Here is a 12,419-nt window from a genome sequence, read left to right as displayed (position 1 = left end):
ACCAGCTCCAAAGCACCTTTTATTTGGAGGCGGGAAGGCAAGGCAGTTGGGCTTAAGTGATTTGCTCAGGATCACACAGCTAGGATTGTGTCAAGTGTCTGAGGCCAGATTTTAACTCAGGTCCTCCTGACTCCAGTGCTGGCGCTCTACTCTGCTGCGATACCTAGCTGCAAGGCACTTTCTCCAAGACAAGATCAAGAGAGGAGCAGGTGGGTCCTCCCATCCTATTGCCATCATGTCGAGCGCCCTCATGAAGCAGCCCCCCATTCATTGCACGGCGGGGGCCGTCCCAGTTCGCAATGAGAAAGGGGACATTTCAATGGAGAAAGTGAAGGTGAAACGGTATATGTCCGGGAAGAGGCCAGACTATGCGCCTATGGAGTCCTCAGATGAGGAGGATGGAGAATTTCAGTTCATCAAGAAAGCCAAGGAGCAAGAAGCAGAACCTGAGGAACAGGAAGAGGATTCACCTAGTGATCCCCGCCTTCGGCGTTTATACAACTGCATCAATGAAGATGTTGAAGAAAGGTTGGCCCGGCATAGGAAGATAGTAGAGCCTGAAGCGGTGGGAGAAAGTGATTCTGAAGTAGAAGGAGATGCGAGGCGAATGGAGCGAGAGGACAGTAGTGAGGAAGAAATTGGTGAGGAGGAAATTGAGTGGCGGCGTGGCATGATGCGTCAACGAGCACAGGAGAGGAAAAATGAGGAAATGGAAGTCATGGAAGTGGAGGATGAAGGGCATTCTGGTGAAGAATCAGAATCAGAATCCGAGTCCGAGTATGAAGAATATACTGATAGTGAGGATGAAATGGAACCTCGCCTCAAGCCAGTCTTCATTCGGAAGAAGGACCGGGTAACAGTTCGAGAGCGTGAGGCAGAAGCACTGAAACAAAAGGAGTTGGAGCAGGAAGCAAAACGTCTGGCTGAGGAGAGGCGCAAGTACACACTCAAGATCGTGGAAGAGGAGACAAAGAAGGAACTGAAGGAAAATAAACGTTCCCTCGCTGCCCTAGATGCACTCAATACAGATGACGAGAACGATGAGGAGGAATATGAGGCATGGAAAGTTCGGGAACTAAAACGAATCAAACGGGACAGAGAGGATCGAGGAGCCATGGAGAAGGAGAAAGCAGAGATTGAAAGAATGCGAAACCTGACAGAAGAGGAAAGACGAGCTGAACTCCGAGCAAACGGCAAAGTTATCACCAACAAAGCTGTCAAGGGCAAATACAAGTTCTTGCAGAAGTACTATCACCGGGGTGCTTTCTTCATGGAGGAAGATGAGGAAGTATACAAGAGAGATTTCAGTGCTCCCACCCTGGAGGATCATTTCAATAAGACTACTCTCCCAAAAGTTATGCAGGTCAAGAACTTTGGACGGTCAGGCAGAACCAAATACACCCACCTTGTGGATCAAGATACCACGTCCTTTGATTCAGCTTGGAGTCAAGAGAATGCCCAAAATACCAAATTCTTCAAGCAAAAAGCAGCTGGGGTACGAGATGTATTTGAGAGGCCATCTGCCAAGAAGAGGAAAACTACTTAGAATTCAACCACCTACTTCCCTGACTATGGACACAGGGGAAAGTTTGTTTTGGGGTGGTTTTTTTTTTCCAAGATTGGTCAAGCAGAACTTCCTGTCTCGCACCTTTTGAGCCTAGCACCTTTTTTATGATTCCAAAGGGACCCTAAAACAAGGCACTGCAAGAGGAAATTTTAATGCTGAAAAGTAATATCCAGGTCATGAGCCTAAGCCTGGGCTTGGTGACTGGATCCCAGACTTGGTTTCATCACTTCTCATACAAACTCTGCATCTCAAGTTGGGACCATGGGTTACAAAGAAATAATACAGCATCTCCTTAGAGTTGGAAGAAATACTAATAGGGAACTTAAGCTTATTAAAAAACCTGTTTTTAACACTGTCCTACCTTGTCTGTTTCTCTGCACTTGAATGTTATTTCACCTACTATAAATGTATTGCCACAGTCTATAATACAGTCGCCCCATGAACGTTATTGTGCACATAAAAATTTAAATTCAGATATAACGACCCTTAACTTATAAAATAAAAATGCGTACTCTTTTACCAAAAAAAAAAAAAAAAAAAAAAAAAAAGAGGCGGCCACCTCAGCCCCAGCCGCTGGACCTAGCCTGGGGGGCCTCCTCGCCTCCCTCCCCCACCACCACCAAGGGTCCTACCCTGCTGCCCCCACCTCCCCAGCTGCTGCCCCCAGTCTTTCCCCGCCGCCAGCTGGAGACCCCCAGCTGCAGTCCCCACCCCAGCCCCCACCCCCACTGCCCTTCGGCCTAGGTGGCTTCCCCCTGCCCCTGGGCCTCAGTCTGGCAGAAGCAGCGGGGGTGGGAGAGGGGCTGGGGCTGAGGCTGCCCCTGCCACGGGCTCCAGGCCTCAATCTGCCCCCTCCAATCAGAGGGGGCCCCCCAAGCCAAAGAAGAGGACTAGAGAGCCGGTATGGATCGTGGCCCCCGAGCTGCACCAGGGACATTCAGATTCAGAGGAAGATGAACCTACAAAGAAGGAAACTGCTCTTCAGGGATCTGGTGAAGGGACAGGTTCATCAGCTTTGCTTCCCAACCCAAAAACCTGGCCACAAAAGAGACTAACTGATCGCTCCTGCCCTATGCTTTCTCTCGAAAACCCACTGATGTCTCTGCCGACACCAAGCTCTCCAAACCAGCCCCCAAGACCAAATCTGCTTCTTCTACTTCCTCCTCTGCCCCTGTTGTGGGTGCCACCACTGCTACCCCATCACACTCAGCCATCAAAGCAGCTGCCAAGAGTGCTGCCCTACAAGTGACAAAGCCGATCACACAAGAGGAGGATGACGGTGATGAGGAAGTAGCCCCTGAGAACTTCTCTCTTCCAGACAAGGCTGAGCCTCCTGGAGCTGAGCCATACCCTTACCCTGTCCCTGCTGCTTCTGAAGAGCCACCCCCAGGCACAGAGCCAGATCCCACTTTTCAGGACGATGCAGCCAACGCTCCCCTTGAATTCAAGATGGTGGCTGGCTCAAGTGGGGCTCCCTGGATGCCTAAGCCTGGGGATGACTACAGCAGTCAGCCAGACAACCAGTTCCCTACATATGGTGACGCTAATGCCACTGGCGTTTACTGTCAGGACTATTACAGTAGTGGCTACTACCCTGAGTCTGATCCAGCCTTAGCTCCCCCCAGGAGATTACCCCAGACACCTCTTTCATTGATGATGAAGCGTTCAAGCGGCTTCAGGGCAAGAGGAACCGAGGAAGGGAGGAGATTAACTTTGTGGAGATCAAAGGGGATGACCAGCTCAGTGGGGCCCAGCAGTGGATGACCAAGTCCCTGACAGAAGAAAAAACTATGAAGTCATTCAGCAAGAAGAAGGGTGAGCAGCCAACAGGCCAGCAGAGGCGAAAACATCAAATCCCATATCTGATTCACCAGGCTAAGGAGCGAGAGTTGGAGCTGAAGAATACCTGGTCAGAGAACGAGCTTAGCCGTCGGCAGACCCAAGCCAAATATGGATTCTAGGCTTCTGGAACTGATTCCTCAAGGATCCCATCTTCCCCTTTACCCAGTACCAGATGGCCTGGCCTTGCCCTTCCCAGCTAACACCTTTGGGAGCCCCAGCAGCTCCAAGTCCAGGACTTTTTCCCCTAGGGTCCCAGCCATCACCTCCTTGAGAAGGAACACTTTGGATTTCATTTTCTTAATAAAACTTAGAAAATGCAGCTTCCGTATCTCTTGGGGACAGCAACTCAAGAGTCAATCATAGCAGCCTAAGTTCTGGTCATTCAGATGACATTTGATGATGTTTGATGACGTCTAAAGCCCTATAAGAAGAGAGGACAGAGCCATTTGCGCAGGGCTTTCACTTGTGCTGGTGTGCTGATGCAGAGACTCCTGGCAGCTGTAGCTAAGGGCCCTCCAGCTTGTAACCAGGACATGGAGACTTTGTTAAACTCTGGTAACTATGTATTGGGATTTGAATCAGACAAGGTCTGTCTGTTGATGTTTATACTTTGTATTTTGTTCTGAAGTTTAGGGTGCTGGATTTTTCCCCCTGAACTAAGTGAATGATATTTGTATGCTGAATTAAAGTAAGCTTGTCAGCCCCTTTAACATTGCTTTCCTTAATAAAGCAGATCAAAAGAACCTGTGCTTTTGCAGTGTGTTGGCAGCTTTCTGGGTGCTGGTTGTGGGTGGATCTTACACCCCCACAGAAGCTGCTAGCTGGATTGCTGAAACAGGGTCACACAGGAATGCCTGTGGATCACCTAGTGGAAAATATTGTTGCTGCTACAGATGTGCTCTCAGAAAAGCTTCCCAAGAAGTGGGAGAGTGTAAAAACTGTACACCTGAAAACAGAAGAATCTCTTTCCCTGCAGGAAGACACCAGTTTCTGGGGTCAGGACCCTGGTGGTGACCAAGGAGTTGTTGCAAATGGACCTGTACGCGCTCCTGGGAGTCTGGGAGAAGGTGGCCGACAAGGAGGTGAAAAAAGCATACTGACAAAAGGCCCTCACTTGCCATCCAGACAAAAATCCAGATAATCCCGAAGCAGCTGAGCTCTTCCACCAGCTTGGATGCTGCAGCCTGGGCGGCATACAACAAGGTCAGGAAAGCCAAGAAGCAGGCGGCTGAGAGGACTCAGAAACTTGATGAGACAAGGAAGAAAGTGAAGCTTGATCTTGAGGCCCAGGAGAGGCAATTCCAGGCCCAAGGGAGTGAGGTAGAGGAAGACAATCGAAGCATCAGGACATTAGAACAAGAGATCGCAAGCCTAGAAGAAGGCGGCTCCCAGCAGCTGGAAGAACAACAGAGGCTGATCCAGGAGCAGATACACCAAGACCAGGAACAGAGATTAAGAGGAAAGACAGAAAATCATGAAGGCAAAGGAACACCTAAACTGAAGCTAAAATGGAAGTGCAAAAAAGAGGACGAGACCAAAGGTGGTTACTCCAAGGATGTCCTCTTGAGGATTCTGCAGAAGTATGGTGAAGTGCTCAACCTGGTCATCTCCAGTAAGAAGACGGGGAGTGCTGTGGTGGAATTTGCTTCTGTCAAGGCTGTGGTACTGGCTCCTGTCAAGAATGAGGTGGGCCTTGTCAATAACCCTCTGAAGATCTCCTGGCTGGAGGGTCAGCCACAGGGAGCGGTGAGCAGTGATGGTTCCAGCCACTCAGGACTGTCACAGGGTTCTGTGCTGTCAGAGAGGGACTATGAGAGCCTCATCATGATGCACATGTGTCAGGCAGCAGAGCAGCAACAGCTGATGGAGCAGATGCAGAGAGAGGACAAGGAGGGCATGCCCACATAGCCCCACAGATCCCATCCCTCTTCCCTTCTTCCTTCCCTCCTGCCCCCTTTTCTTAAATTAATACCCAAAATAAATTTTTTTAGAAAGAAAAAAAAATCTCTTTCCCTTCCAGTCTTTTCTTCATTTGTCTCCCATTTGGCTTCTCAGAAAAGCAAAAAGAAAAACCAAGGCCACAAAGTGGCCACCAAGCCTACTCAGACTGCAATGAAACCTGAAAAGGAGTGTGTTTTGGATGGTCAAGACCTAGAGGCAGAAAAGGAGGGCAAAGCAGAGCCTGACACTGAGGATGAGCTTCCACAGCTAGTTCCAATTCAAGCATCATCTCCTCCAAAGCACCCAGGGCTTCAGAAAGCTCTACAAAGCTCTACAGAAGAGAGGCTCAGCACTGAAACACCACACACTAAAACTCGTGGTAAAAAGAGAAAGGCCTCCAAGGCTCTGGAGACTCCAGAACAGATTGCCAAAGATTCTATCAAGCTGAAGTTGACTCCAGCCACTGGCAAATCTAAGAAGCCAACGATCCAAACCCCCCAAAACCTGAAAAAAAAACAAAGGAATTCCTCTGTAGAGATCAAAACCCTGGAATAGATTCCCGAGAAGTTAGGAGGTCATTGACTACTCATAAGAAAGGAGGGAAAGTTGAATGACTTTCAAAGAAAATCTATTTTGACTTGCTTTTCTACTTCCTTTACACAGTGAAAAGAATAAATGGATTTCAGTGCTATATCTAAGTGCTTCAATTCCCTTCATTAGCAATAGCATTTGTTCCTGAGCCAGTCTTCCTCGTGTGGCTAGAATATGTCTGCTTTGCTAGTTTTCTTGCAAATGTGCACTGAAGTCTTATGACTTCAACTGTTTCTGGTCAGATTGAATGCATTTGTTTACTGTACTAGTAACTTAAAAGGAGTCTGGTTATTTCTTGAGAGCCCTCAGTGAACTGATACAAAATTAAGGCAGGCAAGAAGAATGCTATTTGCCTTTGTAAGACATTTCCCCTTTCTCCTTTCCCCTGTTCCTTCTTTACAGCCCAAGGGTCCCAAGCTTTTAAGTAGGCGAGCTATGAAGTTAGTTTAGTCAGAAGAGACTAGTTCTAATATGTTGGCCTTTTTGGAGCTGTTACTGTTTATGATTGAAACCAAATACGGAAAAAGAAATTTATATGCATTCATTTCAAACCTTTACCTTGTATTTTTGTTTGACAATCCCAGAAACTAATAGGTCATTTTTAAGAATTTCCACCCAGGAACCATTTCTCAATTAGGCATAGTTTAAAATACTGTGAACAAAATCTATGAAAAAAAAATTCAAAATAATGAAGAAACCACTATAAAGTTTAGACAATTGCTATAATCTCTTTGGACTACCAGAAGACTTGTGGGCATGGCAGTACATTTCTAGTCATTAGAATGTGCTTAATTTTGCCTTTTTTGTCTTAACCTTTCCTACCTCTAAATAAGCATAATTGAAAAAATAAAAGAAGCTTCAGGTACCATCCCCTGCCCCTGTACAGTCTGGGTTCTTTGAATCTCAGATCCATCCTTTACCCCAAACTCATCTTCCCATTGAGGCCTCCCCCTCACCCAAGGATGGAAGGCCAGGGAAGAGAGGAAGTGCAATCCCTGGCAGTGGGAAGCAGTGACCCAATCCCCCATTGGCATGAACATCCTCATTCACTTCTAAACTGGGTAGAACCTTGGACAGCAGCAAGCCAGCCTCCAGTCCACGAAGTCCTGGCTTCAAGGCCTGCCTCTGAAACCTACTGGCTGTGGAGCCCTGGCCTCTCAGATCTCAAAGCCCCTGAGACATTTATTTGTAGGAATGGGAGCCAGCTGCAAGACAAGAGCAGAGAGAAGTGCCAGTGTCAGGCAGATCCCAGTTTCATTCCCTCTCATTAAAGTACTGGCATTGGTAATCTCACAGAGCTGTGTGGGGGCAGGGAACTTGGGAAGGGTATAATGGTGCCTTTGAAATCCAACTCCAGGCCACAAGCACAGAGAAGTGGAGTCACTGTGGTTTCTTGTTTCAGCAATGCTTGAACAGAACCTGCTGCTTGATTTCCAGTCAGAGCCTCCCTTAGCCACCACTCTATGTTCACCTCCACTAACCAACACTTCTTCAGTCCTAGGGTTTGAGCAGCAGCCGTCTGCTCAGTCACCTGCCCCCCCACACACACACCCCACCCCCGTCATCGCTGCCTCTGCCACCTCCTCCCACTTCCCCCATCACTGCCGCCATGACCACATTGGCCCCCTCTCAGGTGGGGCAAAACTACCACCAGGACTCTGAAGGACACCATCAACCAGCAGATCAACCTGGAGGGCTACGCCTCCTACATCTACCCACCCATGTCTTACTACTTGGACTGAGGTGATGTGGCATTAGAGAACTTTGCCAAGTACTTCCTAGACCAAACCCACCAGGAGAGGGAATATGCTGAGAAGCTGATGAAACTCAAACTGATGTGGTGGTTGGATCTTTTTCTGCAAGATATCAAGAAACCAGGCCCACATGGTTGGGAGAGGGGGCTGAATCCAATACAGTGTGCTCTGCACTTGAAATAAATGTCGGTAAGACACTACTGGAATTACACAAGCTGGCAACTGACAATAATGATCCCCGTTTATATGATTTCATTGAAACCCACTACCTGGATGAACAGGTAAAGTCCATCAAACAACTGGGTGATCACGTAACCAACCTGCGCAAAAGGGGAGCCCCAATTCTGGCATGGCAGAATAACTCTTTGGCAACCAGGCCCTTGGAGACAGAGACAAGGAGAGTTAAGCCACACCTGGTTTCCCCCACACCTGGGAACCGTGGGCATGACTCCTTTCAGTGCATGTATATATTTTGGTTATCTACCCTTTTCATAATCTGTACCAAAACTACCACCATTTGCATCCCATTAAAGTGACTTGGTACTGAAAAGAAAAAAGAAATCCACTCTCACAAAAGACCTGACTTAGGAGAATGTCCCTCAGGGGCTCCTTCTTGGTCCTGTGGTACTCAAGTCCTTTCATGGACCAAACAATATGACCCACTTAAATCTACAGATCAGACAAATCAAAGACAAAATGGAGATTCATTTAATATGTACCCCCAGATTTACCAGGACAAAATTTAATAGGTTCAGAAGAATTATTAGGCCCAGATGATGCTGAGAACAACAGGACTAGAGGTTGTAAGACTGCTACTGGTCCTACTACACTCAGTGTCACCCCTAGTACATCCCCCCACTGCAGGTTACATCAGGAATTAGATCGGTGTAGACAAGATATTCAGAATTTCCCTCTCACATTGGAGAAGAATGCCCTCTTTGTGGAACCAAATCCTCAGAGGCTCTTTACTCCTTCTGATAGTTCCCTGTGGAACAAGGAGAAATTTGGTTTGTAAATGTACCCAAACTACTATAGATGTAAGAAATTTCAAAAAAAGAAATGAAGACTCTTACAGAGGATCCCTGAGAGATGTCTGTACAACTAGACAAGTTCTTGAGACAGTTTTTATAGCTGGTCTGACATGATGGCCATTATGAACATTTTGTTCACAGGAGAAGAAAGAGGTGTGATAAGGAGATGAACTGTTAGGGAATAGGAAAGACAACACCGCCCAGCCCAGGGGTTGATGGCAGATGAACAAAAATTTCCAAATATTGACCACAACTGAGATAATAATAAACCAGAGGACACATGACAGATTTGAGAGTTCTGATAATAAAAAGTATAAAGGATGTTCCCCTATATGCTGCCGTGAGGTCCTAGAACCAGAGGTAAAATAGTCATCAAAAGAATCTACCTATTACTTTCTGACAGACATCCCAAACTGAAAATGCCAAGGAATGTTATAGCCAAATTCCAAAATTATCAGGTCAAAGAGAAAATACTGCAAGGAGCCAGGAAGAAACAAATTAAATATCATGGAAGTATAGTCAGGCTTACATGGGACCATGCAGCATCTACATTATAAGGGTGGGGATCCAAGCCTTCAGAATAAGATTGGCAAAAAACACATGATTAGGTAACTTCCCCCTCCTTTTAGCCTTCACACAGGGGCATGGAGAAATGGGCAGCTAGGACTACAGTGGAAGGGAAAAACTAAAGCCCTCCAAATGAGTCCAAGTTGTCACTATCACTCACTTCAGTCTGACCTCAAGCCAGGAAAGCACCAAGTCAAAAGTGCTATAGGAAAGGGCTAGCAGGGTCCAAGCTTGGACTCAGCATATACAACCTGATTCTAGGGCTGGGATGGACCCGTTCAATATTACCGCAGGCTGTCCAGAGCTCTAACCATTTCCTCATGTCGCCTCCACTCACTGGAAGAAGCTAGAGACCTCAACCTTTTGCTTCCCAAGGAGACCCATGGAACGCAGAGTCCATTCGAGTCCTGCTGGATGTGTGGGCCTCCCCTCATGTCCAGGATATGAGGAAATCCAGGAAGAGATCCCGGGTGATCTACAGGGCTATACCCAGCCGATTACACAAAGAGGGTGTGCAGAAAAGCTGGGTGCAGTGTCGGCAAATGATGCTCTCTTCAGAACACTTATACTGGTCTCTCCAGGAGGCCAACCAGAAAAGGCAGGGAAACTCATGCCTTGACCATTTTATGGAGGCTTGAAAAAAGTCCTTCCCTTCACACATGCCTGGCATGAAGGCCCTGGGTATCAACCACGTTTATCTCTTTCCTTGCCACCATGAGCTCTACTGTGCTACAGACATCTTCTGGAGGGCCTCCTTTCAAACAAGGACTTCTTTTGGATGACAGAGGCACTAAACAGAAGGCATCTTCTGAAGTTACCTGTTCAGCTGAGGAAGAAACTTCTAGGGGACATGCTGAGAAGGAAATGAAGCCTCAAGCTAAGAAAAGGCCTCCTCCAAAAGAATCTACCTCAGCTAAAAATACAGCACACAGAGAGGTTGCACGATGTCCACGGTGCCTGCAATTTCTGGACGACCCTCAACTGAGACATTTCCAAGGAGTCCCCAAAGATGCAAAGTCAGAGTGATTACATTATTTTCCAAATAAACACACAAAATGCAAGTTATAACCCATCAGTGATCAAGTCTGCCAACAGGTCTTAACAGGCAATTGTTGGCAGTCCAGCATGCATCGGCAGGAATACGTGCATGTAATGACTTTGTTTACAATATACCATACAGTTGCATGATGAAATATTGTATAATCAAAATTTCAAAGAAAAACCCTACAAATTGATAATAAACTGTTAAATTTAAGGTGCATCTTTTGAAAAAAAAATTTATATATTCTTTTGAAATGATGCAAATTAAAAAGTTAAAGGTTAAAAAATATATAATAATAATAATCATATATGTTATACATATAGACATATCTAATATATATTATATTATATAAATATAATAACATAATAATAGCAGGAAAAAAGTTCCTCAGGTTGGAAACTGTTCAATAACATGAGGGAAGGGGGCAGAGAAGTAAGTGGTTCCCCTTCAAGGCAGGGCTATTTGCAAAGCCTGGGAGAAGATTTGGAACCTGATGTGTTTGGGCATTCTCATTAGGGAATAGGCTGGACTGATGCTGCTTTCCTTTCTGACATTAGGGGAACATTATGAGGGTAGGGTTCAACTCCTCAGAATAAGGCTGGCAGAGCTCATGCTTAGGACATTTTCCCCTCCTTTCAGCCCTCACAGAGGGCCATGGGGAAATGGGCAGCTGGGACTGTAGGGGAAGGGAAAACCTGAAGTCCTCCAATCAAATGGAGTCGAAGCTGTCACCCTGAGTTCCTGTGTGATCAAGGCCATGTCACATGACCAAGCTGAGGCTCTTTCCCCATCTAGAAAATGGCAAACCTCCCTCCCCCACAAGTTGGATGTGAGCCGTGTGGTCAGCAATTCATAAAGGCCCATGGAGACGTCTCTATTGCTTCCCATGAAGGAGCCTCCAATCAATGGGAGGCAATAGGAGAAGCAGCCAAACTGTCCTTCTCTGAATGGATCCTTCCTTCCCCAGGGTCACCTGGAGAATGGTCAGTGTCTCAGAAGACTTAATCTGGTCTCTTCCTGCCAGGATCACCAGAAAAATGGCTGACCTACTTTACAAAATGAATCGTCCAATTCCCAAGGAGGGCAACAGTACAGCGGTGACCCCAGAATGACCTGAAGAAGCTTCAGGTACCATCCTCTGCACTGAGACAGTCTGGGTTTCTTAAATCCCTAAATGGATCCTCGACCCCAATGTCAGCCTGCCCATTGAGGCCTCCCTCCTCATGCAAGAATGGAAGGCCAGGGAGTGGAGGAGGTACAACCCCTGGCACTGGTAAGCAGTGACCCAATCCCCCATTGGCATGAACATCCTCATTCATTTCAAAACTGCATAGAACCTTAGACAGCAGCAAGCCAGCCTGCAATTCAGGAAGGCCTGGCTTCAAGACCTGCCTCTGCAATGTGCTGGCTGTGGGGCCTTGGGCAAATCCCTAGACCTCTTAGAGCTTGCAGCCCCAGAGATCTTTATTTGTAGGATGGGGCCCAGCTGTGAGGCAAGGGCAGAGGGAAGAGACAGTGTCAAGGAGACCTCAGTTTCACTCCCTCTCATTAAAGTACTGGGATTGATGACCTCACAGACTTTTGTCTGGGGTGACTTCAGAGGGGTGTAATGGTGCCTTTGAAATCCAACTCCAGTATCACTCCCTCAAAACAGGAAGGTACCAGGTCCAAAGGGCTATAGGAAAAGGAGAGCAGGCCACAAGCCTGGACTCAGCATGTCTAGCCTGCTTCCTGGAATGACCACCCATCTATGAGACCATACGCGATGGCATCTATGCCTGGGGCATACCTAATCACTGTTACCATAGGCTATCCAGAGCTCTAACCGCTTCATCATGTCTCCTCCAGCCACTGGAAGAAGCCAGACGCCTCACCCATCTGCTCCTCAAGGAGACGCAGGGAACCTAGAGTCCATTCAAGTCCTCCTGGATATGTGGGCCTCCCCTCATGTCCAGGCTATGAGGGAATCCAGGAAGAGATCCTGGGTGATCTACAGGGCTATACCCAGCCGGACACACAAAGAGGGTGTGCAGAAAAGCTGGGTGCAGTGTCAGCAAATGATGCTCTCTTTAAAACACTTATAC

At 47.1% G+C, this 12,419-nt stretch overlaps 1 protein-coding gene and 2 pseudogenes across 1 annotated transcript; all 3 read left to right on the top strand.

The window, feature by feature from the left end:
* Positions 1–235: 235 nt before the first annotated feature.
* LOC118843361 (microfibrillar-associated protein 1-like) lies at positions 236–1,546 on the top strand. Its single transcript, XM_036750970.1, has one exon. The coding sequence runs from the start codon at positions 236–238 to the stop codon at positions 1,544–1,546; it is 1,311 nt and encodes a 436-aa protein (XP_036606865.1).
* A 25-nt stretch (positions 1,547–1,571) lies between these two features.
* On the top strand, positions 1,572–3,574 carry LOC118842681 (annotated as a pseudogene).
* A 685-nt stretch (positions 3,575–4,259) lies between these two features.
* LOC118842680 lies at positions 4,260–5,317 on the top strand (annotated as a pseudogene).
* The last annotated feature ends 7,102 nt before the right edge of the window (positions 5,318–12,419 follow it).

The sequence above is a fragment of the Trichosurus vulpecula genome, chromosome 3 (genome assembly GCF_011100635.1).
Source record: "Trichosurus vulpecula isolate mTriVul1 chromosome 3, mTriVul1.pri, whole genome shotgun sequence".
Lineage (NCBI taxonomy): Eukaryota > Metazoa > Chordata > Mammalia > Diprotodontia > Phalangeridae > Trichosurus > Trichosurus vulpecula.
Note: the sequence above shows the minus strand (reverse complement) of the source record. Positions and strands in the feature narration are given on the sequence as shown.

Excerpts from the sequence above, each read along its gene's own strand:
- LOC118843361 (XM_036750970.1), top strand. The coding sequence starts at position 236 with ATGTCGAGCGCCCTCATGAAGCAGCCCCCCATTCATTGCACGGCGGGG.